The sequence below is a fragment of the Macrotis lagotis genome, chromosome X (assembly GCF_037893015.1).
Source record: "Macrotis lagotis isolate mMagLag1 chromosome X, bilby.v1.9.chrom.fasta, whole genome shotgun sequence".
NCBI lineage: Eukaryota > Metazoa > Chordata > Mammalia > Peramelemorphia > Peramelidae > Macrotis > Macrotis lagotis.
Window position 1 is genome coordinate 513,339,330 of NC_133666.1, and position 27,914 is coordinate 513,367,243.

The 27,914-nt window shown below is 34.0% G+C and overlaps 1 protein-coding gene across 3 annotated transcripts in view; it reads left to right on the forward strand.

The window, feature by feature from the left end:
* TPMT (thiopurine S-methyltransferase) overlaps positions 1 to 26,468 on the forward strand; it is a 35,072-nt gene extending 8,604 nt beyond the window's left edge. For 2 of the 3 annotated variants that reach the window (XM_074207153.1, XM_074207154.1), the window contains exons 3-9: positions 830 to 922; positions 2,615 to 2,747; positions 5,664 to 5,716; positions 9,118 to 9,192; positions 14,677 to 14,762; positions 17,081 to 17,125; positions 18,218 to 26,468. In XM_074207153.1, coding sequence (XP_074063254.1) covers positions 830 to 922; positions 2,615 to 2,747; positions 5,664 to 5,716; positions 9,118 to 9,192; positions 14,677 to 14,762; positions 17,081 to 17,125; positions 18,218 to 18,330 — 598 coding nt within the window. In that variant the 3' untranslated portion in view covers positions 18,331 to 26,468. The remainder of the gene's footprint in view (positions 1 to 829; positions 923 to 2,614; positions 2,748 to 5,663; positions 5,717 to 9,117; positions 9,193 to 14,676; positions 14,763 to 17,080; positions 17,126 to 18,217) is intronic. The other variant, XR_012472525.1, reaches the window with a different exon arrangement.
* Positions 26,469 to 27,914: the final 1,446 nt, after the last annotated feature.

Here is a 27,914-nt window from a genome sequence, read left to right on the forward strand (position 1 = left end):
TTTGTGAGACTAGGAGTGTGCCCTTCTCTAGAGAACAGCAAATAAAAACTTTCTTTTGCTCAGACTAGTCCCCGAAGATTTTGTTTAGTATATTTTTATCTCTCACACACACACACACACACACACACACACACACACACACACCTAACTGTGCACATGAGATATTGAGAAGGATGTAGATGGGAAGACTTAGATTTAGGGATAAGAATATCAGTGATAGTTTCTCTACAGTCTTTCATGATATTTACCAAGTATTTTGTAAAATCTGAGTGCATATTTTGGGATTCCACTATCTTAAGAACATAGAAAATTCAAATGAGCATCAACAAATATCAGATAATTAAATTGCAATGGTAAATAAAAGTTATAAGCATTCACTTTTCCATTCTTTTATTTCTAGGATCTATTATATTCCCTGTTCCAAAGCAGAAAGCAGCTATTTAATAGATGATTTTTTAGAATAATTGTGACTGTAAAATGGGTCAATCTGTGACTTACCTGGTCTTTCTAAAGTAGGAATGAGGGGTCTGCTGATTGGTACTCAATGCCCTTCTAGCTTAGTAGAACATCTCAGGGCTACTAACTCTGCACTGATATATCCCTCAAGAATCCATTGTTACCTTCAAATCTCAGTGAGACACCATTAGTGGATTTCATTGCTTTTTAGTTCAGAAAGAGGATTATGAGATTTGGGATTATGTTATTTTTAATTTTGCTAATAAAGAAGCATAAAAGCATACACTATTGAGGCTGTATTGGTCCTTTTCTGTTACAATGAATTCTTTTTAAAAATTGTTAATATATTTTGTTCGTTTCCTCTCCCTCCTAGGTTATTAAAGAAACACATGAATACATTCCTTGATGGCAGAAATGGACTCAGGGTATTTTTCCCTCTTTGTGGAAAAGCAGTTGAAATGAAATGGTAGGAACAGATACATAATGGAAACTTTTCTTTTGGTGATAATATAATGGATCTCCATACAATTTCAAAATGACATATAGAAGAAATATATATGAGTAATACCTCATTTTAAGGATTTCCTTAAGATTTTTTCGAATATTTTGCTATAGAGGAATTTTTAAATTAGGAGATGACATGAAATTATGTTCCTAGACTGGAAGGATAGGGAGATAGTTGTAACTTGCAGCACAACATTTTTGTAATGAACCCATAAGCAAAAAGAAGTGCTTTGAAACCAGAAGAAAAGAATGGTATCACAGAGGTAGCTTGGTAGGGTAGAAAGAAAACTGGATTTGGAGCCAGAACAACTGGGTCTGAATATGTCACTTTCTTCCATAGTGACTTTTTTCTGGGTCTCAGTTTACTTGTCTTTAAAATGAAAGAGTAGGGTTGGATCACTATTAAGATCCCTTCTCACTCTAAATCTTTTATTCTAATGTTCTGCATGACTTATAAATGGATTTTACTACAAAGCAATAAAGCAAATGGTTAGACTTGTTTTTAGTAATAGGTTTTTACAAAGATCCAACCACAGTGTTATAATAGCTGACTAGGGTTAAAGGCAAGACTGAACATGAGATAGGACCTATTTAGGATTTAATTCCATTACTTTGACCTTACTTTAATTTTGCTGAGTTAATCAGGAGGCAAAAACTCATTGAAAGTTATGTGTAGGGGTGGCTAGGTGGTGCATTGGATAAAGCACCAGCCCTGGAGTCAGGAGTACTTAGATTCAAATCCAGTCTCAGACACTTAAAGATTACCTAGCTGTGTGGCCTTGGGCAAGCCACTTAACCCCATTTGCCTTGCAAAAAAACCTGGAAAAAAAAAGAAAGTTATGTGTAAAAAAATAGTAACTCTTGAATGCCAGAACAAACTCTAAATCTAAGATAATATGAACCTTAGAGTTAATGATATGCTAATTGTGGGAAGATTACTATGTTTCAAGAAAAACTTCCCCAAAAAGAAAAGAAAAATACCTGTATATAAGAGAATAGGATTTTTTATTTATCTGATTTAAAGCCATATCTGTATTTGTTCCCATTGAAGGTAAAGGGCTTGCCATAGGAATGTTGTTTGTTGTTACAGAGATGACCACAAAAAAAAAAAAATACTCAATTTCTGTATATACATATTGGATTGGGGTCTTGTAGTAATTTGAAAAAAAGTCTTAAGATATGTAGTTTGTCACAGATAAATCATGAAGACTTTCTAATACAATGTGTGCTTTGAAACTTGAAAACATTCATTTCTTGAATGTCATTAAGTCAGTGGATTTTTTTAAGACTGAATGTCCATAATTCCCTTTCATTTTGAAGGGTACATAAATTTAGCTTTTCAGTATTTCTTTGCACCTATGAGTTGTTAAATGCATGCTGATAACCATTATTTTCGATGTTGACACTTGTCATCCACAAAACCTGATGAACCTGAACACATGGACCTTTGAGAGAAGGTAAACTTCAACTCATTGCCATCTAAAATCCAATTTGGAAATCTAATAAAATTTTGAAGAAATTAGGTTGAAGAACAAGTGCAATTTTGCATTTGTAGAAGGGATTTAACTCATCTGCCATTTTCTCTTTGCCTGTAGAATCACTGCTCTGACAAAACAACTAGAGAATGCTTACATATACTGTTTTCTGTCCACAGGTTTGCTGACCTGGGCCATAGTGTAGTTGGAGTAGAAATCAGTCAATTGGCCATACAGGAATTTTTTACTGAACAAAATCTGTCTTATTCAGAAGAATCAGTTGCAGGAATTTCAGGAGCCAAAGTATTTAAGGTTTGTTTTGTCTTTTTTTTCCTTAACCTATCCCTCAGAAAGCTTATACAATTTTAGCATTTTTCCAAGGGCCATATATGAATGGCACATAGAATGAAAAGTAACACAATTTTGAAACTTTCCTGACTATGACATAATCACACTCTTAGACTTTTGACTTCACAATCTCAAGGCTACTCAATATTATTAGTCCTAAAAATTGAGTTACTTTAAGTTACTTTTTATTCTCTGGTGACCATTGAGTTTAAGAGTCCAGTTCTCATATTTGAATCAGATTGCCGATACCACAACTTCCTTAACCTGGAATCCAGACATCTCTTTAGTCAGTTTTAGTCAGAGCTATGTGTGACATGGAATTAGTTTATATTCTAATCCTGAATTTCAGAAACAACAACATCCCGAGGCAGCATCCTGGTAGAAATGATTTCAAAAGTTACCCCCTAGTAGAAATAACTTCACATGTCACCCTGTCATATAGACACTGCCTTGTTTATTGGCAGGGTGGGACAATGGAAAAAGTACTAGCAATTGACACCTTGTGAACCTGGGCAAGGCAGTGAAACATTTTGGACCTCATCTTCCTTGTTTATAAAATGAGAAGATAGCATTAGCTAAATGATACTTAAGGCTCCTTTAAATCTTTGATCCTGTGACCCCAGAATAGATAGGAATCCTCCCAGCTAACTCAACAATAACTGTACCACCCTAACCACCTAATTTATCTATCAATCATCAAATAAGTAAAGGTAGTTAACTAGGAAACCAAAAGGAGGATAGTCATGAGTTCAAATTCGATGTAAAACAAATAGTAGCTGTATGACCCTGGGTGGGTCGTTTAGTTTCTATTAGTCTCAATTTCCTCATTTGTGAAATAAGGGACTTGTATTCAATGGCCTTTAAGAGCCCTTCTAGCTCTAAATTTATTTTCCCTTGATCCTGTGATCTCACAGAATAGAAAACAAGAGGTAGTAGATAAATTTTGGGACTAAAAGTTGCAGGACCAAAATTCTAGTACCAGCTTTACTATTTAGCAAAATGATCCAGCACTTAGCCCAGGACCTCTATATTATGATAATAATAAATTCTTATTAATAAATGTTTATTGACATGGCTTGACTACTCACTAGCTTTGTAACCAACTCTAAGTATAGGATCCAGATTTCTTATCTGTAATATGATAGGGTTGAATTAGCTTATTTCTAAGGGCATAGAATATTTACATTTACTGAAAATCTATATTATATGGGGCACCATAGAGAAATAGGAAAAACAATTAAATTAAATTAAAACTCAAGGAGTTTATAATCTAGTTGAGGAAAGGTCCATACACATGCAAACCTTACTGGACAGTAAGTGGCAGGGGCATAGTATAGATTTATAAAATCTATAGTTAGAGGAAGGAACAATCATTATGGTCTTAAGTAGTCAAGGAAGACCTCACAGGTGGGATTTAAGCTATGCCTTGGTATGTTCATAGGTTCACAAAGACATAGTAGAGTAATGGCCCAAAGATGGAACTAGTGACTAGACCACTCCAACAGACACTCTCTAAAAGTCAAACTCCTATACAGGTAAGACTTCATCCGAGAAGAAAGGGGAATTTATTGGGGAAATAGAAGCCAACTTTATTTGATAAACTCAGTCCCCAGTAAGAATCTCTTCAGATAAGTAAGAGAAAGTATGGTACAGTGAAATGAACATTAGACTCAAGGCCTGGGAAGATTGAGTTCAAATTCTCTCCCTGATGATAATTCTGTGACCATGGTAAATTTACTTCACATCCTTTAGACTCACTTTTCTCAGTTTGTAAGATCAACGTAATCATGAATCTATGACTGAACCCCCAAGTTTGTTGTAAAGATAAAAAACAATACCTAATAGCTAGCACTAATATAGAACTTGCTATATGCTAAGTGGTTCTTATCTCATTTGATCCTTTCAACAACCTTATGAGATAGTTGCTATTATTATTCCTATTTTACAGATGGGGAAACTTCAGTGACTTCCCCAAGATCCCACAGTTAGTAAGTTTGAGGCTGAATTTGAACTCTGTTCTTTCTAACTCCTAAGTTCAGTACTCTTTCCATTGCACTAGGATCAAATGAGCTATTTTGTAATCAGTACTTGGTAAATAGAAAGTATTAGGGGAAATTTTCTTACATAAGCCAAAAGGGAGTAAAAATAATACTATCTTTCAAAGAAAGACTTAAGAAAAACCTTAAGGTTTCAGTCTGTCTTTTGGTTAATAGATTTACCTTTGTATATTATTTGTATTCTAGTCTCCCTGGAACTGAAGTAAGTTCTGAAATAAATGATACATCATTATCTGCTTAGATTAATATAATATGTCAGATAATCTTTTAATTTACCCAAGACAAATATCTTTTATGCTAACATGAAGAAGTATTTTTTTTTGCAAGGTCAAGGCTTAAGTGACTTACCCAAGATCACACAGCTAGGTAATTAAATGTCTGAGGCCATATTTGAACTCAGGTCCTCCTGACTCCAGCACCAGCACTCTATTCATTGCACCACCTAGCTGCTCCTAACATGAGGAATTATTTTTTTTTACTTTTTTTTTTTTTGCAAGGCAAATGGGATTAAGTGGCTTGCCCAAGGCCACACAGCTAGGTAATTATTAAGTGTCCGAGCCTGAATTTGAACTCAGGTACTCCTTACTCCAGGGCTGGTGCCCTATCCACTGTGCCATCTAGCCGCTCCTCCATGAGGAATTATTAAAGCAGATTATGATAAAGCTGTATTATAGAGATATTTTTAAAAAGTTAATCCTTTTATCCTTCCTTTAATTTTATCATTCTCTCCTGGCCACTTACTTTTTTTTGGATTTTCACCTCTTCTTATTTCTCTGGTTGCTCCTGAAGTATATTTATTTCTGTATATATGTTGCTGTTTCAGAGCTCATCAGGAAATATCACTTTATACTGTTGCAGTATTTTTGATCTTCCCAGGTAGGAATAAATTATATGTCTGAAATCTTTGTATCTGGGCATGATAATTATTATTTTTTAAATTTCATATGCATGTGTATTATGAGCCAAGATGACACAGGAGAAGAGCCTCTCCTAGGTACTCACTCCAGAATATTTCAAAAATCTTAAAATTATGACTAACTAAATTTTCAAGAGACAGAACCCACAGAAGATCCAGTAAGGCAACTCTCCAGCCCAAGGTAACTTGGAAAATAGGGAAAAAACTCTGTTCCATGGGATTAGAGGGGCGGCCCCACCAGAGTGAAAAAACTTCAGCCTCCCTGGAACAGCCTCAGGGCACCTGGGAGCTGTGGCTTCCAGCAGCAGAAGCAGTTTCCTGATCCGCACCCCAGGTAGCACCAAGCACAACTTGGAAGATCAGCAGGGAGACCTTTTCCAAAGCAAGCACAAAGCTCAGGCCCTTAGCCAGTCGGCACTCAGTGTGCCCAGATCCAGGAAACAGAAGCAGGCTTGTGGAGCCTGCAAGCACGAGCCTCTAGGCAGCTGCACCTTGAATGCTCAGCCCACCGAAGGTAAGGGAGTAAAAGGAGACTTCTGAGGCCTTTCCTCTGTCCCTAGAATAGGACACTGGGGCTCTGACCACCTTCAGATTCTGATTACAATCTAGGCCCCCTATAGAAAAGGGTGCTCCCCACCACCCTGTGGCAGAGGGGTGCACTTGTGGTCATTCACAGACCAGGAGAGCAGTCAGAGCCTCACATACTAAGATTCTTGTGGGAGTGGGACACCCCCATCAAAAAACCTCAAAAGCTCAGGAAGCACCCAAAAACCAGGCACAGGCTGGGGAAATGAATCAAAATATTCAATGTGATGATGAGGAAGTATAAGCTTCTGCATCTAAAGACTCCAAGAAAAATAGAAGTTGGACTCAGTTGGACTCAGGCTATGACAGAGCTCAAAAAAGATTTTGAAAAGTAAGGGAGAAGGAAAAATTGGGAAAAGAAATGAGAGAGATGCAGGAAAAACAAAGTCAGCAGCTTAGTCAAGGAGATCCAAAAAAATGCTGAAGAAAATAACATGTTAAAAACCAGCATAGGTCAAATGGATAAAACAGTTCAAAAAAGTTACTGAAGAGAAGAATGCTTTAAAAAGCAGAATTGGCCAGATGGAAAAGGACATAAGAAAGCTCTCTGAGGAAAACAAATCCTTCAGATGTGGAATGGAAGTCAAGGAAGCTGATGACTTTACAAGAAATCAAGACATAATACTTCCAACACCAAAAGGATGGAAAAATTAGAAGAAAATGTGAAACATCTCATGGGAAAAAAAACAACTGAACTGATCAGGAAAAGAGCCTTGACCTCATTTTTAAAGAATTCCTACAGGAAAATTGCCCTGATATCCTAGAAGCAGAGGGCAAAATAGAAATCTCCCCCCCAGAAAAGAGATCCAAAAAAACAACCCCTAGGAATATTATAGCTAAATTCCAGAACTGCCAAGTCAGAGAAAATATTACAAGCAGCCAGAAGGACACAATTCAAATATTGTGGAGCTGTAGTAAGGTTCACACAGGACTTAGCAACTATATTAAGGGCTCATAGGGCTTAGAATATGATATTCTGGAAGACAAAAGAGCTTGGAATGCAACTCCCAGAGAATCAGCTACCTAGCAAAATTGAACATCCTCTTCTGGGGGAGAAAATGGACTTTCAAAGAAACGGGTATTTCAAATGTTCTTGTTAAAATGACCAGAGCTGAACAGAAAGTTTGACCTTCAAGTACAGGACTCAGTTGAATCATAGAGAGTGAAGGAGAAGGGTAAATTATGAGGGACTTAATGATGATGAAACATCTTGCATAGAAAAATGATACTGATAATACTCATATGAACCTTCATATTTAATAGAGCAGGTAGAATGAGCTTTTATAGATGAAGCACAGAAGAGAGCTGAATTTGAAGATATAATATAGTGTAAAAATGGAGTCAATGGATGAAAGGGAAATGTATGAGGAGTAAGAGAAAGAAGAGGTGGAATAGGCTAAGATATTTCATATAAAATATTTTTTTTTGCAATGATAATGGAAGGGGAAGGCGAGGGGGAATGAGAGAACCTTCACTCTCATCAGAAATGGCTCAGAGAGGAAACAGCATACATACTCAATAGGGTATAGACATCTAGAGTAAAAAGGAGAGAAGGGGACAGGGGCAAGGTGGGGTGTGGGTGATTAGAAAGAGTAAATCATTGGAGAGAATAGTCAGATATAACACATTTTCTTTTTTTGCTTTTTGCAAGGTGTTGGGATTGGGTGGCCTGTGCAGGACCACTGGGCTGGGTGATTGGTGGGTCTCTGGGGTGGTATGTGGGCTTGGAGCCTCTTGGCCCCAAATCATCTTTCCTATCAGCTGTGCCACTCAGCTACCCTACAGCACATTTTTAGAAGAGGGACAGAGTGAAAGGAGAGAGAAAAAATAATATATGGTAGTGGGGAGTAATAGATGGAGGGAATTACAATCAGCAACAGCAACTGTGCAAAAATATGGAAGTACCTTCTGTGATTGACTTATGATAAAGAATGTGATCCACCAGAGACAGAGCTGATGGTATCAGAACACAATCTGAAACACATTTTTTTCTCTTATTTCTCATGAGGTTCTATATTTTTGTGGTGGAGGGGGTATTATGTTTACTCTTGAACAAGAATACTTTAGTGATATATAAAGTCATATTAACCCCCAAAAAAGTATAGATGTCTTCATTATACCTAATTAGTGACTTTGACTTAAAGCCATCTTCTTTGGGGAAAAAAATCACTACAACCTTGAACAATTTCTTCCACCTAACCCCCCCCCCCCCGAAATTATGAACAAAATTGAATCTCCTGGTAAAGAAATCTCTCCCTGACCTTAACCCTCTCCTCCCTAACCCCCCAAATTCCCTGTAGAATATTAAACTGCAGTCATATAGGCAATAGGAACAAAGCTGTCCTTCAAAAGGATTCCTTACTCACTTTCCCCAAATCATAAAGAACCCTGACATTGAAGACAATGCTCCTTTTTAAAAAAAAAAAAAAAAAAAAGAGGAAAATAATTTCCTTAATCATTCATCTGCTCCCCTGGTTTTACATAATCTTTTTAATATATGGGGGAGAGGTGGCTTGGAATCAGGATATCATTAACTCGATTGTGAAATCAGCATTAGCCCGAAGAGAAAAGTATAACAACAAGAAAAGAAATTAATCTTTCTTAACTTGTTCTCTACCCGCTACCCTCGTTTGGGAATGAGATGGACCAGTCATTTCTCCCATGTATTGAAATATTGGTGTGGAATTACTTTCCACTAATATAAATAAATTTCCCCATATCTTACGGACTTTTCCATAACAGACTTGTTTTAAAGATTTTTTTTTTTTACTTTTAGGGCTAATGTTGGTAAATTTGACAGGATTTGGGATAGAGGAGCCTTAGTTGCTATTAATCCAGATGACCGAGAAAGGTTAGTACTTCGATTTGCCTTTTAAAAAGGTATTCTCAGAAACTTTCTTTTTAAAACAACTTGTTTTATAACTTTTCAGTTTATGAAAAATAAAATCATCTTGATTTTAATTGCTTTCAAATATCCTTTGCTGAATCTTTCAAAGTTTTGCTTTTGTTACTGCTATCTTATTAGAAAAAACATAGATGCTATCCTACATAATAATTAAAAGTACTATTATATAAGCTTCTGTTTAGTATCTACATAAATTCATAATTATCAGTGATTATATTATTTAGTTGAATTTACAGTTCTTACTATAGTAAGTCTTAACTTGATATAGAATAAGGGAAATTGTATAGATGTTCAACAAATTTTGACTTTTCATGATTTAGTAAGATTAATTGCTATATTTGAACTTGATAAGTTAAAAGGTATCTTCTGATTACAAACTAATACTTTAACAATATTCTTATTAAAATTATTTTTCAATGTTTTCTATCTTACCCTGTCATACCTGGCACATAGTAAGTGCTTAATAAATTCTTGTTGATTAATTGATAACAATATTATGTATAGTTTATCACTTTTTATATGAGCAAATGAACCTTGAAGTAAATTGCATAAAATTTCTTAGAGGAAAATTGATGACAAATTTGAGGGAAATTTAGTTTACATCTGTATGGAAGCAAACAAGCATATCATAAAAACATAATTTATTTTCAAATAGCAGCTGGACTGAGCAACTGGGAAAGGAAATTTAAAATGTTACTTCCTGATTTTCTAAATCTCTGCCTTCCCTTCTTTATTTTGCTTTCTTTTTCTTCTCATGACTATCTTTCCATACAATGTCCTTTTAAGAAAACAAAAAGAAAAATTCTTTTTTCTGTTTTTCTTGATGTAACAATTTTCTTCCTTTTTGAGTTAAGTGCTTCTTAGAATTACTAGAACCACATTTGCAACATTCACTGAAGTGTATATTACAGATATCTTTAATTCAGATGTTAATTACCTTCAAATTGAAATTTAGCAAAAAACGTCATTAAATTAGATTGTCTAGAAAGTAACTGGGAATTGAATTTTCTGATGCTTTAAAAGAAATATAGTTTTATTGGTATATGAATATAAAATTGACAAGTAACATAATATACACTATACATATATACAATATAAATATACAAAATTGATCAATAAAACCTTTCTATGCCTGCTTTAAAAAATTGGCTAACAACTCTCTGTGTTATTTAATGTTGTTAACTATACCCATTAATTTTTTTTTAATGAAATCATCTTTTCCCTTGGCTTTTGTGATACTGCACTCTCTTTGTTTTTCTCCTATTTCTCTTACTACTCCTTATTCTCCTTTTTAGGACTGCCTACTCCACTTTTTTGAAATGTGGGCCTTCCATAAGTTTCCTTAACTTTTTTTTTTCTGTGTATATGACTCCCAATTCTCTATCTTTAGTCTCTCTCCAAAGTTATCTCTTGTTTTCAGCTAATTCTCCACAGATGCCCACCATCATCTCTCTCAATATGCCTGAAACTGAACTCATCTTCCCTCACTGCAACTCTTATCTTTCTGACCCATTTCATCACTTATCTTCCTGTTCAAGTAGCTATATTTCTGAAAACTATTTTGTCATTTTCCTCATTTGTCTTTTTTGCCATTCTGATGGATGTGAAGTGAAATCTTAAAAGTTGCTTTATTTTTCATATCTTTGATAGTCATTTTTGGCATTTTAAATAAGATTATTTTATCTTGTTTTTCTTTGAAAATTGCCTGTTCATATTCTTAGCCCACTAACCTATTGAGGATTGACTCTTAATGTTACAAATTTGAATAAATTCAGTATATATATCTTAGAAATGAGACCTTTATCAAAGAAGTTACTTCATATGTGTTTAGGTAATAGATATCACAGAAACTTTCTACAATGAATTTTTCCCCAATTTGTTTTTCCTTTTCATTTTAACTATATTATGTTGTTTTGGGCAAAAACTTCTTAATTTTGTATGTGTAGTTCTTTCTATTATTTCATTAGGCATGAACTCTTTCCCTATGCACATATCTGAAATATGATGTTTCCTTAATCCTCTCATTTATTTTGATATGATCTTTTTTTTTTGGTGAGGCAATGGGGTTAAGTAATTTGCCCAGGGTCACACAACTAATAAATATCAAGTGTCTGAGGTCAGGGCTCATGTTCTATCCACTGTACCACCTAGTTGCCCCTTGATATGACCTTTTATGTCTAGGTCAAATATCCATTTGAAATTTTTCTTGGTGTTTGGTTCGAGTTGTTGATCTAAGCCTAAATTCTGCTAGATTGCTTTTCAGATTATTCTAGTAGTTTTGCCAAATTCCATTAACTGAAGTCTTTGGGTATATTGAATAGTATGTTCTTTTTATTTGCCTGTGTACATCTAATCTGTTCCACCCATGGGCCTCTCTTCCTTTCATTTTTTTAAATCAATACCAAATCGTTTTGATGCTTATTGCTCTGTAGTATAGTTCGAGATCCCTTTCTTTCTAGTGTTTTTCATTATTATCCTTGAGATTTTTGATGTTTAGTTTTTTTATATACATTTTATTTTTTTTCTAGCTCTATTTGGTAATTTTGTGCAATACTAGGTAAATAAATTAAGTAATGATAAATTTCATTATATTGACTTTAACTACTCATAAAGAATTTTTTTTACATACATATTTTTTACATATATATATCTAAATGTCTTTATTTCTGCACATTATTTTGTAGCTGGATTCTATAATGCCTTTGTGAATCTTGGATAAACTCCCAGATGTTTTATAGCATCTCTAGTCACTTTAAATAGAATTTCTGTACCTCTTCCCACTGGATTTTGTTGGTCACATACTAGAATGTTAATGATTTATGTAGATTTCCTTTTTATCCTATAACCCCCCCTATTAAATTTCTTTCCATCTTTTCAGGGTCAGTTGAAATGCTTTCACTTCCCAGAATCCTCTCCTGATTACCACCTTTAATTCAGTAAGAATCATTGCCCTTTGTTCTTTTGTAACATTTTGACTGCATCTCTCATGCACTTCTGTATTATTTTGTTTAGAAATTATTTGTGTAGTATCTTATACTTCTAGGCAAAGTGTTATCTTCTCAAATCTTCATATTAGAATAATGTTTTTCATACAGTAGATAATAAATGCTTGTTATAGATGAGTTGGTATCTTTAAAGAAACTGCAAAGGGCAATGTAAAAACCAGATCAAAGGAGCTTTTTCTTAAGTTTTTATCTGGAAACCAAAATTCTGCTTATTCTACATACTCCCCTTTCATCCTGTAACCCCATCTTGCTCTCTCAGGCCCTGTTTCCTCCTTATAAGCCCTTCCTTCTTCTTCTCTCTCTCTCTCTCTCTCACAAGAAAACCCCTAAATTCCAAAAAACTTCTTCTAAGTTCTTGGCAGAAGTCTTGTTTCAAACCTAGTAGTAAGAAAGATGGTGACTACTAGGTTTCTGTCTTCTCCAATCCCTCTTTGACATACCTGCCAAAAATCATTTTCCCAAGGCAGAGGTCTGGCCTGACTTTCCTCCAGGATAAATCTCATCTCCTCAACTTGATGTTGAAGCCTAACACTGTCTAGGACTATTCTATCTTGATAGTTTATTTCAATTTGAGGAACTTCTGTTAAAATACATACTCTATATAAGGCACTGAGCAACATCAACAGTGGTAAGAAATGTGTAGACAAAGCTTAAAAATGAGTAAAGATAAAAATGAAAATAAAAATACATTCTATCTGTGAGGAGCTTATATTTTTCCAGAAATACAGCATAAAACAGATAAGTAAAATGACAAAATAATATGCTGAGGGAAAGAATGCTAATCGTTAGGGAAATAATAAATGCCTCCCCCAAAAAATAGTACATGTGCCTTCAAGGAACTAAAGAATTCTAAAAAGTAGAGGTAAAGGATTGATTGCCTTCCAGGAATGGCATGAAGAGGGCATATGAACAGCATGCAGGTTTGTTTGGCCAGAACCAAGAGTGTGTAGAAAGATATGTGATGTGAAATACATCTGGAAAAGTGTCTGAAACCAAATTGTATAGGGCTTCAAAGGCCACACTGAGGATCAAATGATAACATGTTTATAAAATATGTTTTTAATAGTGCCTGGCAATTAGTGGACACTATGTAATTGTTTGTTCCCTTCCTCTTTATCATAGAGACAACAGAAACCACTGAAGATTATCAAGCAGAGGAGTGAAATGATCAAACTTCAACTTTACTAAGATTATTTTGGTAGCTACATGCTAAATGGATTAGAGAGAAGAGAGGCTAAAATTAGATCAATTATGAAACAGTTACAGGAATCTCGATGGAATATGACAAATGCCTGAACTAGGAGAGGGGATTATTGAATGGAGGAAAAGAAATAGATAGCTGAGATTGTTCAGCCTAATTCATCTCAGTATTAAATATTTCTGAAATGCCCTCCCAGACTTTATAGCTTCCTCTCAAAATTTTTATGCAATATCTTTCCTGAACCTAGCAACCTAGCCCACCCCTAATTGTCCTCATTTTCTTCAAATTGCTTTATAATTTATTCATATATCTGCTTTATTCTTCAGCAGAACCTAATTACCTGGAGAGCAAGTTTGTTTGCCTATTGCCTTGCCTATATCTTCAAATATTGTAACAGTATTTAAGAATTTTGACCAAGTAATGACCAACTCTCATTCTCAAGGTCCAAAAGGACATCAAAATGGAGAATGAGTCCATTTAACTTTCCAGTAGGGGAATTCTTTTTGACAGTATACATTAACTATGTATATTTTTCATGAGAGTTTTTTCTTTTTCTCTAACTTTGTTTTTTTTTCAGTGATGGGGATGAGAAGAAGGGAAACCAATTTTTGGCAACTGAAAAAAATTAAATTTCATTAAAAAATACTTTCTTAAAATAGATGCTTAATAAATGTTTGAATCAAATTGAATCCAATCAAATCTATTCTTTGAATACATTTCTGTTTGAATATGTTTGTATGCAAGCTTCTTCAATGACTAAATTACTAAAATAAGACCATTAAACTTTCCTCTCTCAGACTTATGAGTTCTGTGATGCTGATTTGATTAAGACTATAAGTCCCCATTCTAGTATGAAAATCCGTAGTCTCTATGAGACTACATAGAGAGACAAGTATCTCTTTATCCTTTCTTGATAACAATACCCTTTTTTGAAAATTTGGCAGGAACCTAAATCTTTAAGTTCTTTGAGTACATTTCATTTTGTAATTTCATTCTTAAATTTTGAGAAAGGTCTTATTTTACTTTGTTGGAATGAGAAAAGATTTTATCCAAATCTTGGTCTTCCTCTCCCCTCAGTTCCTTCATTTCTTAGACAGTATAGCACATTTTAGTACTCAATTACACCCTGCCTTCCCATCTTGATAAAACTGTTGTCTATGAGATATCTTGGATTTTACCTCAAATAGAAAAGCAATATACATAACCTTTTGTTTTCCTTTTCAGATATGCCAAATTAATGTTATCAATGATGGAAAAAGGCTTTCATTATCTCCTGGCTACTGTTTCATATGATCCAACTAAACATCCAGGTAAATATTTTTTTAACTACTAATAATAAGAAACTCGAGGTGGCTAGGTGGCTCAGTGGATAGAGCACTGGCCCTGGAGTCAGGAGTACCTCAGTTCCAATCCGGCCTCAGGCACTTAATAATTACCTAGCTGTGTGGCCTTGGGCAAGTCACTAAACCCCATTTGCCTTGCAAAAGCATAAAAAAAATAAACTCATTAAATTAGTGTTTAAAAGATTTATAAATGAGTGCCTCACAACATCCATGTGCAATTATAATTACTTGAGAAAAATTGAAATTCAAGGAGAATTGTTATGATTAATCATGTATGGCAAAGAAAGAGGTGGATGCAGGTCTTTCCTTCCTTACAAATCTGTCATGCTTTAAAATAATGAGTTATAAAACTAAGAAAATAGATTTTTCTACATTTAACTTACTGGAATCCTTGGTGCAAGTTAAAATAATTCTAACTGGCAAAGTGAATACATGCTCATGTGTTAGAATGAACTAGAAGCTATTAAATTATACATACCTTTTGATTCATCAATGCTACTACTGGATCTCTACCCCAGAGAGGATCAGAGAAAGAAGAAAAGGATTCATATGTCCTTTTTATTTATAGCAACTTTTTTGAGGTGACAAAAAATTAGAAACTGAGGGAATCAAGGGAAGGATTGAATAAATAAGTTATGGTATATGAATGCAATGGAATACCATTATGCTGTAAGAAGACAAAAGGGGATGGTTTCAGGGAGGACTTAGATGAACAGATGCAGAATGAAATGAGCAAAACCAACAGAACAATTTATACAATAAGAACATATAGTAAAGATAAACAACTTTGAAAACTTAGTAAATGAGTAACACAGTGACTAACCACCGTTCTAATAACTCATGATGAAACAAGTTATCCATCTCACAGAGAAGTTATTGGCTTCAGAATGCAGACTGTTTTTATTTTTTCTTGCTTATATATTTGGAGTTTTTGTTTGGTTTTTTAGGATATACATATATATGTTTATGTAATGGATTCTGTTTTTTCTTGGTCTTCTCAATGGATGGGGCATAAGTAGGGGAAAGAATTTGGAACTAAACATAAAATTTGAAAAAATAGCATAATTTGTATGAACATGTAATATATTAAGTAAGATACATTTTTTATTTTCCATTAGCTAATTGTCTGTTTTATTCAGTCTCACTTCAAGCTGGTAAAGTATCTATATAGAAAGATAACTATAGCCCTCTATATTTCAGAAGAGAAAACTGAAAAGAGCTTTGGACTTGAGGAAGGGAGAAAGTAATCTGCCTCTTGATAAGTCCATCACATTTCTACATATTTCTATGTATATTTATGTGAATATTTGTGTTTGTTCACTTTCATGAAGGTAGGGAAGGTAGGGACTAGGAGCAATTAAAGAGGCATGTGCTAGGGAGTGTTCTAACATTTTCCTATTTGATTTCCAGTTCTTATGATTTTAATCTTTTAACTTACTTTGTGGAACTGTCAGTGAACCTAAAATGATTTTGGCTTTTACCTTTTCTTTTGAATTTATAGAAGTATGTTTATTTTTGTCCTTGTTTTATTTTGTTTAGTCTTACTGAATTTTAAAATTTAAATGTGCATATGACTAATCAAGTTCTCCAGAAGAATGTCTGTGAAGGGAAATGTGTCATGTTTTTGTTGCGTGAAAAATTTCATGTTAGTTATTAGTTATGTTCTTGTTAGACCTATTTGTGAAACAAGATGTATTTTTGTTTCATTTTTTTCCATTTTGAAAATAACATTTAAGAAATTCATCATTAAATACAACATAATGACTATGAATGATAATATTATTTGAATGGGAACAGATTCTATACATGTAAAATTTGTTGCTCATATTTTATAAGAATTTAGAAGGCAGCCCAAAAAGATGCAGAGAAGAAAGTCTTTTTTTAGTAATGTTATATATGAAGGTAAAGAGTTAGGGTGTGTAAAGACAAAAGGGGGAAGGGAGGAAGTAAAGGAGGAAGTAACAGTGAGTACCTCCAGAAAATATTAAAGTTTCTATGGAATATTTCTTAAAATATCCCTGCCCTAGATGCAGCTTCCCTGTACCTATTTCCCCCACCTCTACAAGTTAGAAATGGCTGTTAGCATGAATTCATTCCTAATGAAATTTCATTCTTTGAAAGATATAGGTACGAAGAAGATTCCTTTTATTTCCATGGATAGTTTCACTTATTAGAAACTTGGACTTTTTATGTAATAAATAAAATGAAAAATAGTTTGTTACTTTTTAGAATTAAGAGAATTTCATTTCTTTTCACTGTATTTCTCTTATGTATCTTTCTTTTAGGCCCACCATTTTATGTTCCTGACAGTGAAGTTAAAAGTTTGTTTGGTGAGTTATCAAATTATGCTTACAGTGTTCTTTTTAAAACATCAACAGGGGGGCAGTTAGTGTCAAAATGGACTGGAGTCAGGAGGACTTGAGTTCAAATCTAGCCTCAGACACTTAATATTTGCCTAGCTGTGTGACTTTGGGCAAGTCACTTAATCCCATTGCCTTAAATTAAAAAAAAATTTTTTTAAACAGCAACAATCTGTTAGACTGACAATTTGCTATCAGAATAATAACAGTATCATGTTCAGGATTGCAGCATTTCATTATTAGAGGTGTATTACATTTGTAAAGTAAATAGAAAAGGTTTTATTATCCCCATTTATAGATAGACAACTAAGTATGAAGAGAGTTGCTATTTACACTGTTACACAATGACAGTATATTCTTTTGTCCAACTAGTCTATAATTCCTCTAAGAATCTACAAATGTATCTAATAGGAAATCATGAAACTATTTCATTAAGAATATTTTACTGTGGAATTTGACCAAATTTCTAGTATGCTTGATGTGTACATGTGTATGTATACATAGCTAGTATAGACACATACATGCATTTATACATGTTTCTGTACATGTGTGTATATACATATGCATATATTCCTACATAAATACACATTTTATTTACGTGTGTGTGTGTGTGTGTGTGTGTGTGTGCACATACATAATTTTTATGGTAAAAGAAATTTGAGAAATCACTAGATTTTTTCCCCTAGTAATTCCCTAATTCATGGAGATTATGCTAGCAAATATGTTTTCTTTAGAGTTTTTTTTTGCAAGGCAAATGGGGTTAAGTGGCTTGCCCAAGGCCACACAGCTAGGTAATTATTAAGTGTCTGAGACTAGATTTGAACCCAGGTCCTCCTGACTCCAGGGCTGGTGCTCTTTCCACTGCACCACCTAGCTGCCCCTATGCTAGCAAATTTTAAAAGGTCTTTGAAATGTGACAGTATAAGCAGATGAGATTTTAAAAAAAATAATCCTGTTACACTAAGCTTCCTGAGACAAAGAACCATGTCTTTGTGTGTGATGTTTCTTTCTTTTTGTTGTCATAGAAGCAATATTAAGCTTCCACCTTTTTTCTTGTTGCAGGCTCAACATGTAATATTCAGTGTCTTGAAGAGGTTGATGCTTTAGAAGAAAGACATAAAAAATGGGGAATTGATTACTTTATTGAGACGTTATATCTCTTTACGGAAAAATAAATGAAAATTAAAGTTGTATAAGATTTGGTAGCAAATCCATTATCTATACCTTCTTCAGCTACTAAAAGTGATTTTTTTTCCAAGAAAATGTAATGAACATCTTTGAAAGCCATTTTTTTAATCTCATTACATACCTCTTATAGTATCTATTGCAATATGAATATAACTTTAAGAAATTTGTAATAGGACTTCTATTTTATTACATTTGTGATGATTCCAATGTTGAACTTAACACCTTGATTTCAGCAAAATTTGGAAATTAAAAATTATTTATGCCAATTTTATGCATCCTCATTTCATTACCCCACAAAATCTAGTTCAAGCAATTTTGTATTTTAATACATTTGATGTCTATTGCTTTTTATAAAATTTCAAATAAACTATCAATGCTTTAGAAAAGTAAAATTTTCTCTTAATTGAAAAAGTGGGGCAGCTGGGTGGTGCAGTGGAAAGAGCACCGGCCCAAGAGTCAGGAGTACCTGGGTTCAAATCTGGCCTCAGACACTTAATAATTACCTAGCTGTCTGGCCTTGGGCAAGCCACTTAACACCTTGCAAAAAAAAACAAAACTAAAACTAAAAAGATAATTGAAAAAGTGTTATTAATCTTTATTGTAAATAGTAAAATGGTTGTCACCTATACAATGCCAACATCTTTCAACCTTTTTTACATTGTTTTCTATATATCAGTGCATATAATAATGTGTGTGTATTTACATCTTGTTCCTGTTTTATATCATATAACTGTATAGGGCATTAGAGAAGTGAGGATCTATTATGGCATAATATTGTTTACCTTGTCAGAAGCAGTCAGTCTGGGACATGTTTCTTTAGTTGCTTTTCTGTATTACAAGGGAGAGTTCAAGGAAGGAGAGGGGTTTAATTTTATTATATTAAAAAAGCAATAAAACTTTTAAGACATATGGAAAAGATTTAGCATGTAAATAGCACTAAGACTATGCATAGTTAGTTTAGGCAGCCACCTTAAGCACAGTATATGACAAAGGAAGTCATATTTAGTATAATTATGGCTTAAAATCTCCACTGACCTGTTTTGTCTCAATTTTTACCCCTTGCTCAGGTTGCCTACAGTTCTAGTACTGATTCTTCAATTAAATACATAGCAGTTTTTGTTTTGTTTTGTTTATGTTTAAATGATTTAGAGTCTAGAATTCTAAAAGGTTAGTATAATTTTAAGAAAAAAAGATTTTTATTAGCAATAAGTCTATATTATTTTAAATTAGGAAAGATTATAAGAATGTGATTGACTCAAAATAATAGAAAACCATTATAATTAGGAAGTTGGGTATTACAGAGGTGTATTGCTATGGCTTTGAATTTGTGGTTCTTTTAGATGACCATTTTCAGGAATATTTGAATAACATTTGAAAAAAATAACATTTGCACTACTATTAATTCCATTGTGTAATATGATATCAGTCTTGCCCAAAAATTCCCCCTCAATGGGATATTCAAAGTCCCCACCCACCCCCAAATGTGGGGTCCATTCCAATTCTGAAGAAAGAAATTGGTGGGGAGTTCAAGATTAATTATATAAGTAGTTTAATAATCGAAATGGGGCATTCACATTGGGGAAATCTAGGATAGTGGCTAGACAGCATATTGGAATTCCTGCAAAATTCCCCAAAACCCAAGGTAATTATAGAAATCAGACATAGGGAAGAGAAGCTATAAAGTTTGTTTAGTGTGAATTAGCTGATATTTTGGCATTTACTGTGCTCATAAACTGGGGTCAGGTCCTGGACAGCTGAGTACCCTACCAGTTCTGTTTTTGCTTGAGTCCCTGGCATACAAAGGCTTTGGACTGATCATGGCTTGGTTGTGCCCTCATCAGTGTGTTTTATTTCACTTACATTAATCTCAGTTTACATTATTCATAGCTTCCATTGATAGAGACTCCATATTATTTTTATTATCTTTATCACCTTTATTATTATTATTATTATTATTACTTTCACTAATAGAAATTTTTAATAGGAAACCCACATTATTCATGACTTTTACTGCTAGAGACTTTAGTTAGGAAACATCATGGCTTTGTCTTTTAAGGGGACCATATTATTGTGACTTTTGCTAGTATGGACCCCCCAAAAAAATCCTTATCTATTTTATTATACTATCCAACTAAAGGTATACAATTTTTCAAAGGATAGCAAGATGGGGGCAGCTAGGTGGCACAGTGGATAGAGCACCAGCCCTGGAGTCAAGAGTACCTAAATTCAAATCCGGCCTCAGACACTTAATAATTACCTAGCTGTGTGGCCTTGGGCAAGCCACTTAACCCCATTTGCCTTGCAAAAACCTAAAATAAAAAAAGATAGCAAGATGGAAATGTATTAGACACAAGTTGACTATTTTAAGAACAAATAATTTTCAAAATTCCCTAAGAATGTTTATTACTTTATGTCAACAGATGATTTGAGTCACTATGCTACTCAAATTATGTTAATTAAATATCATCCTTCCTAAACCATGCACATGAATATGATGTGAATCTCTGAATTCATCTACATGGGAAAACATATATATATATATATAAAACTTGTGAATTTTGAGAAAAGTCCTGGGCCATTGCAAAATTAAAGGATGAGGTCACACAGCCAATATATGACAAAGCTGAGATTTGTATTTGGGTTTTCTTCCCAGCAAGGCCATTTCACTGTCTGTTCCATGGTGCTTCCTATCAATTTGCACATAGCAAATAGGTACTTCATAAATATTTGTTTAATTTAATAAATTGAATACTTGGGAGCCTGATTAATCATCCTTGGTTTCCTTTTGAAAGAAAACTTAAGAAAAGAGATGAGATCCTGGCCTAGAAGAAGAGATAGTCTTTTATTACTTGTTTAAGCAAATAAGGACCCCTGACTCTTTAAGACCTTTATACTCACCAGTACCAAAATTTGTTTTCTCTTAGTACATAATAAAGATTTTTCAAGAAAAGTTTCCTTTGGAATGAGTTTTTAAAAGCAAAGCAGCTTACAGCTATGTGTCACCCCATTTCTCATTGGATTTGTTTCAGAATGCAGTAATCTTCTATCAGAGGCACTTGAAGTATGAAAGCAGGGGATGATAGGAAGATGATAGGGCGATGTCTTTGTATCATCTTCCTCTTCCCCATCATAAGCTCACCATGAGACTATAGCAAATATTTTTATGCCTGGATTCTTTAACAGAATGTGACTTTGAAATTGCAACTTCTTGAAAGTCTAGATCTAATCAGTCAATAGGATTTACCCTATGCCAAGCATCCTGTGAAATGCCAGAGAAAGGCAAAATACAGAAATAGTCCCTACCCTCAAGGATCTCACATTCTTACATAGACAATAGATATATAATAGTAGATAAATAAAGATAGCAATAATAATAATAATTAACATTTTTATCTCACTTAAAAGTTTGCAAAGTACTTTAACTTTGTTAACTCATTTTATCATTATTACAGCCCTATAAGTTACTATTATTTGTATTTTAAATGTAAAGAAAATGAGGCCAGGAGGGGCCAATGACTTGATCAGTGTCATACAGTGTAGGTTGATTGAGACCTTCATAACTTCAAGTCCAAAACTGAAAGGAACTCAGCAGGGAAAGTACTTGTTTTTTTGAGGACCAGGAAAAGTTATATACAAAAGGTGAGCTTTGACCTGAGCCTTCAAGGGATTTAGAGATTCCAAAAGTTGTAAGAGAGGCAGAAAAGCCATTTAGGTTTAAAAGGCTACCAGATGCAAAGGCAGGAGAAAGCATTTTGTGTGAGCAACAAGTAGGCCAGGTCAGCTAGACCACAGACTACATGTTGGAGAGTAATGTGTAAGAATGCAAAGGTGTGGAGAGGCTAGGTTGTAAAGAGCTTTAAATGCCAAGCAAAGGGATTTCTTTATATTTGATTTTAAAGATAATAGAGAACTGAGGGAGTTTATTGTGTAGGGAGTTGACATAGTCAGAGTTTATACTTTACAAAAATCATTTTTTTGTAGCTCTGTAAAGGATGGATTGGAATGAGGAGAGACTTGAGGCAGAGATAGAAACCTGCAGTGATCAGGTGAGAGATGATGAGGAGCTAAACTAGGGAGGTAGCAGTGTGAATGAAGAGAAGATAATGTATATAGGTGAGATGTTAAGAAGGTAGAAAAGATAGGATTCAACAAATATTAGGATATGTGGAGTAAGTGAAGGGCAGGACCCAAGGATGACTGGGAAAACGGAAAACGGTGATGCCTCTGACTATAACAGGAATGTCCTAAATAGAGTTAGATTTGAAGGGGTGGAGTAAATGATGAGTTGTTTTGAGTGTGTTGAATTTGAGATGCCTAGAGATCAACTAACTCAAAATATCCATTAGGCAGTTGTTAATGTGGAACTGGAGCTCAGGGAAAGACAAAACAAAATCTCTAATATTCCTAACAGATGGATAACTAATTTAAAAAATAATTTTACTATTAATTTAATGAATATTAATGACTATTCTACTATTCTTTAGCTATTTCTATTTTACTTTTACTTTTCTCATATTTTACAGCAAAAAGTGACTAAATAAAAAATAATTATTGCTCTACTATTCTGAAGGCAATCAAGGAACATATGCATAAGTTAAATTATTGAAAAATAGTTTTAGTTATCAATTTCAACTCCTTTATCAAAGGTATTTACTAAACCATAAAGTAGCAAAACTAATAAAAGTTTTGCCTACCCATCTTAGTAAAGGTGCTGAGAAGCAGTGAAGAGTAAATAAAGATGAAGAATGAGACAGTTTCAAAAGGGTAGGTAAACATCACTGGATAATTGAGATTTGGTTATATCCTAAATTTTATACATTCTTTCACCTGTTTATTCCCTAAGCAAAAACAAAACCAAAAAACCAGCATTTCATTCTCCTTTCCAAGGTGCTCTAATATGTATTTATCTTAATTTGATGAATTTGTGATATCATCACACCATAAGCAAAGATTTTATTCAGTGTTTACCCTGAATCTGGCATTTAGTTAGGCATTGAGATTACAAAGATAAAAAGGAAACAATCCTTAAAGGAGTTTACATTCTACCAAGGAAGATAACATGTACATACAAGGTGAATTTTGAAGGAAGACACCAGTAGCTATGGACAACAGGAGAATTTAGAAAGTGAGCAGAATTTTGATGCAAAGAGGAAGATGTGAGGAGGGAGTGCATTCTAATTTGGGGGGATAGCCTACTAAACTGTAAAAAATACAATTAAACCCAATTAGACTGCACTGTTGAGTATCTGGAGATTACTGTTTAATGCTGGAAAAGTTAGTTGGGGTTAGTTTTAAAAATGCCTTAAATGTCAAGCAGAAGAGTTTCTCTTCTATCCTAGAGGCAGGGCAGTGGACCTTGTTTCTTTTTTTTCAAATGCAAGGCAGAGTTACGTAACTTACCCTAGGTCATGAGCTAGAAAGTATCTGAAATCATATTTGAGTTCAGATCCTTCAGACTCCAAGGCTAGTGCTCTATCCATGCACTATCTAGCTGACTCCAGGGAACTGTAATTGGTCAAGAAGTGATTATTATTAGATATGCTTTGGAAAATCATTTTGGTAACTGTGGAAGATGGATTGGAGTGGGAGAGATTGAGGCAGGAAGACCAATTGCAGAAGTCCAGGTGAGAAGTGATGAGGGCCTAGGCTAGAGTGCTGGCTCTGTGAGTAAAAAAAAAAAAGGAATAGAATTCAAGAGATTTGATAGATGTGGAAAAGATGATGTGACACCAAAAAATGGGTGAGTGGAGTGATGGAGAAAGAAATCAAGCACAATGTAATAAGGAAATTGTGAGTTTGAAGGAGAAAGTTTATGAGTTCAGTTTTATATATTCTATAGACAGAGTTGTAAAATGAGTTCCCAAGAGATAATGTACAAAGCTGTTATGACTAAGAAATATTTATGTAATGAATATGAGAGAGACTTGGCTGGAAATAATAGATTTTGAAGTAACTGCAAAGAGATGATAAAACTTTGGGAAATGAGATATCAAGTGAGGGAAGGTAGAGAAAGAATAGAAGAGGGGCCCAGAATCAATCCTAGATAGGGCTATACTATGGATTATTATAAGCAGCAGAAGAGACTGATAATGAGAGGTTAGACAACTAGGAAAAACAAGGGAGAGAAGGTCAAAGAAACTCAAAGATAAGTATTCAGGAGAGAAAAGTCAGCAGGAAAAATTGAAAAAGAAGAAGAGTAAGAAAAGGTCATCTTGCAATTGTAGTTAAAAGATCATTGTTTTAACTTAACTGAATTTTTCATGTTTTTTGTTTCTTGTTTACCTTTTTATGTTTCTCTTTAGTCTTTTATTTGAAGATCAATGATCTAATCATTATGGAAAACAATTTAGAACTATGCCCAAAGGGCAAGCAAACTCTTCATACCCTTTGATCCAGCAATGCTACTACAAGGTCTGTATCCAAAGAGTTTTTTAAAAGCTAGGAGAGAGGGAAGAAGAGAAATTATTTGTACAAAACTATTTATACAGTTTTGGGTTTTTCTGTGGTGGCTAAGAATTGAAAATTGAGGGGATTTCTATTGAAAATTGAGGGGAACTGAACAAGTTATGGTATATGAATGTAATGGAATAATTTTGTGCTATGAGAAAAGATAAGCAGGATGATTTCAGAAAAACCTCGAAAACCTTAAATGACCCGATACAAAACGAAATGAGCAGAGCCAGAATATAGTAACAACAATATTGTACAAAGTACAAAGATCAACTGAATGACATCGATATTCACAGAAATACAGTGATCCAAGATAATCCAAAAGGATAAAAAATGCTTTGTAGGGCTGAGGCAAGATGGTCGAGAGAAGCTAGAAAGCTCCCTGAGTTTTTCCCAGTTCCCCTCTGAAACAACTTGAAAGGAAGCCTCTAAACAGACTGGAGCAACAGAACCCACAAGAAAGATGAAACAATTGTTCAACTCAAGATATCCTGGAGGGACTTCAGGAAAGGTCTGTCTCACTAGGGTAAAAGAGGAAGAAAAAGGCAGGAGATGAGAAAGCCACTATTAACCATAGTGCAGATCAGTACCTGAGGCCCCTGGGTCATGGCTCAACAGGCCAGCAATGAAGGTCTTAGCCCCAGCAAAGAGAGGAAAACTGTGAGCCCAGGAATAGTATTGCAAGGAGAAGGACTACGTCAGGCTACCCTAACAGGGAGCAAGCCACTAGCACCAAGAGCCAGTGATCAAGATCCCTGTTCCCCAAAATGCTTGAATCTTTGTCCCAGCAGCAGAGTTCAACTTTTAAAAATGAGTAAATAAGTAAATGAAATTTTTAATAAAGAATCCTAATGATAGAAAGCTATTATGGTGACTGGGAAGATAAAAATGCCACCTTAGAAGAGGAAAGCGGTGACAAAATAGCTACATGTGAAGTCTCAAAGGGGATTATTCTCAAGCCCCAAAATTGTGAATTAATCCAACCATATTGGCAAGAAATTTGGAACTATACTCTAAGGGCAATGGAACTGTCCATACCCTTTGATCCAACAATACCACTAATAGATATGTATTCCAACAAGATCACAAAAATAGGAAAAAGACTCATATGTATAAGAATATTCATAGTAACTCTTTTTGTGGTGGCAAAGAACTGGTAAATGAAGGGATACCCATCAATTTGGGAATAAGTGAACAAGTTGTAGCATATGAATGTAATAGATTATTATTATCATCATTATTATTAATTATTATTATTATTCTATAAGAAATAATGAGCAGGCAGATTTCAGAAAGACCTGGAAACACATGCACTGGTGTTAAGTGAAGTGAACAGAACCAGGAGAATATTATACAACTTAATAACAACACTGAATGATAATTAGCTATAATATAGATTTAACTTTTCTCAGCAATACAGCGATCAAGGACTATTTTCTAAAAGACCTGTGATGGAAAATGCCATCCACATCCAAACAAAGAACTACGGAATCTGAATGCAGATCAAAAGCATACTATTTTCACCTTTTTAAATGTTTGCTTTTTCCTTCTCATGATTTTTCCTTTTTTGTTGTTGTTCTGGTTATTCTTTTACAATGTGACTGACATAGAAATATGTTACATGATGGTGTATGTATAACCTATATCAGATTACTTGCTACCCTAAAGTGTATGTGTGGGGGGAGGGTTGGGAGGGAGAAAATTTTTGTAAAAAAATGAATATTGAAAATGATCTTTATATACAATTTGAAATATAAATTTAAAAAAGTTTAAAAATTAAATTAAAAAATGTTTTCTGCCTCCAAAAGAAGGCAGATGGTGTCAGAATAAAGACTTAAGCATACTATTTCTTACTTTCTTTATTTTTTCATTTTGTGTATGTGTTTTCTTCCATGAAATGACTAATATAGATGTGTGTTTTACATGATTAAACATGTATAACCTAATTCGGATTACTTAACCATCTCAGGGAGAAGGAAGAGGGGAGAGGAGGGAAGAAGGAATAAAATGTGGAATTCAAACTTTAAAAAAAATGTTAAATGTTGTTTTTACATGTAATTGGGAGAAGTAAAATATTTTTTTAAAAAATATTTGGTAATTTTGGAGAGAGCAATTTCAGTTGAATGATGTTTGGAAGTCAGATTTCAAAAGGTTGAGAGGAGAAGTAGGATAACACAAATGAAAACTTTTCACAGATTTTAGCTTTTAAAGGGAGAACAGAATAATGTCCCAAGAGGATCATAGGGCATAGACAAAGTTTTTTTTTTTTTTTTTTTTTAATGAGAAAGATGAGCAGTTTGTTTGCTACTGTGAAGCAATCAGGAGAAAGGAAAAGACTGAAAATTTTTTAATAAGGTGATAACCATTGTGAGTAATGTCTTTACCAATGCTATTAATCAATCATCAATTCCCCACCTCACTTTCTATTTCTTGTTTTCAATTCAATCAAATGAATACTATCTGGCTATTCCGTGGTTGCCCTATGGATCAACTCTCATAAAGATCTGAATTCCAAGATTACATATAGGTAATACAAACATACAGATCAAGAATTATTTTTCTGTAGGTCAAAGGATATGAATAGTCAGTTCTAAAGTGAAGAGGTGAAATCTATGAACAGCAAAATGAAAAAAAAAAGTGATCCAAATTACTAACAATAAGAGAAGTGCAAATTAAAAGCACCCTGGATTTGCAAAAATGTCAAATAAGAAAAATTACATTTTTTAGAGTGGCAATAGAAAGATAGGCATTATAATACCTTCTTTGTGGAACTAAGAATTGGTTCTTCAACCATTCTGGAAAGCAAGTTATTACTATTATCCAAAACTACTCAATTGTACCGTTTGAACCAGTAATACCATTACTAGGGATATACCTCAAAGAAATCAAAGACAGAGAAGCCTTAGTCACTTTACTAGCTGTATCACCTTGGGCAAGTCACTCAGATTCCTCAACTGTAAAGTGGAGATAATAAGAGTACTTACCTCCCAATATTGTTATGAAGATCAAATGAGATAATTGTGAATTATTACAAGGTAGTCAGCAAAGTGCATAACATAGAAATATACTAATATATATTATTAGATATTTTATGTAATATATATGTATATTAGAAAGATAT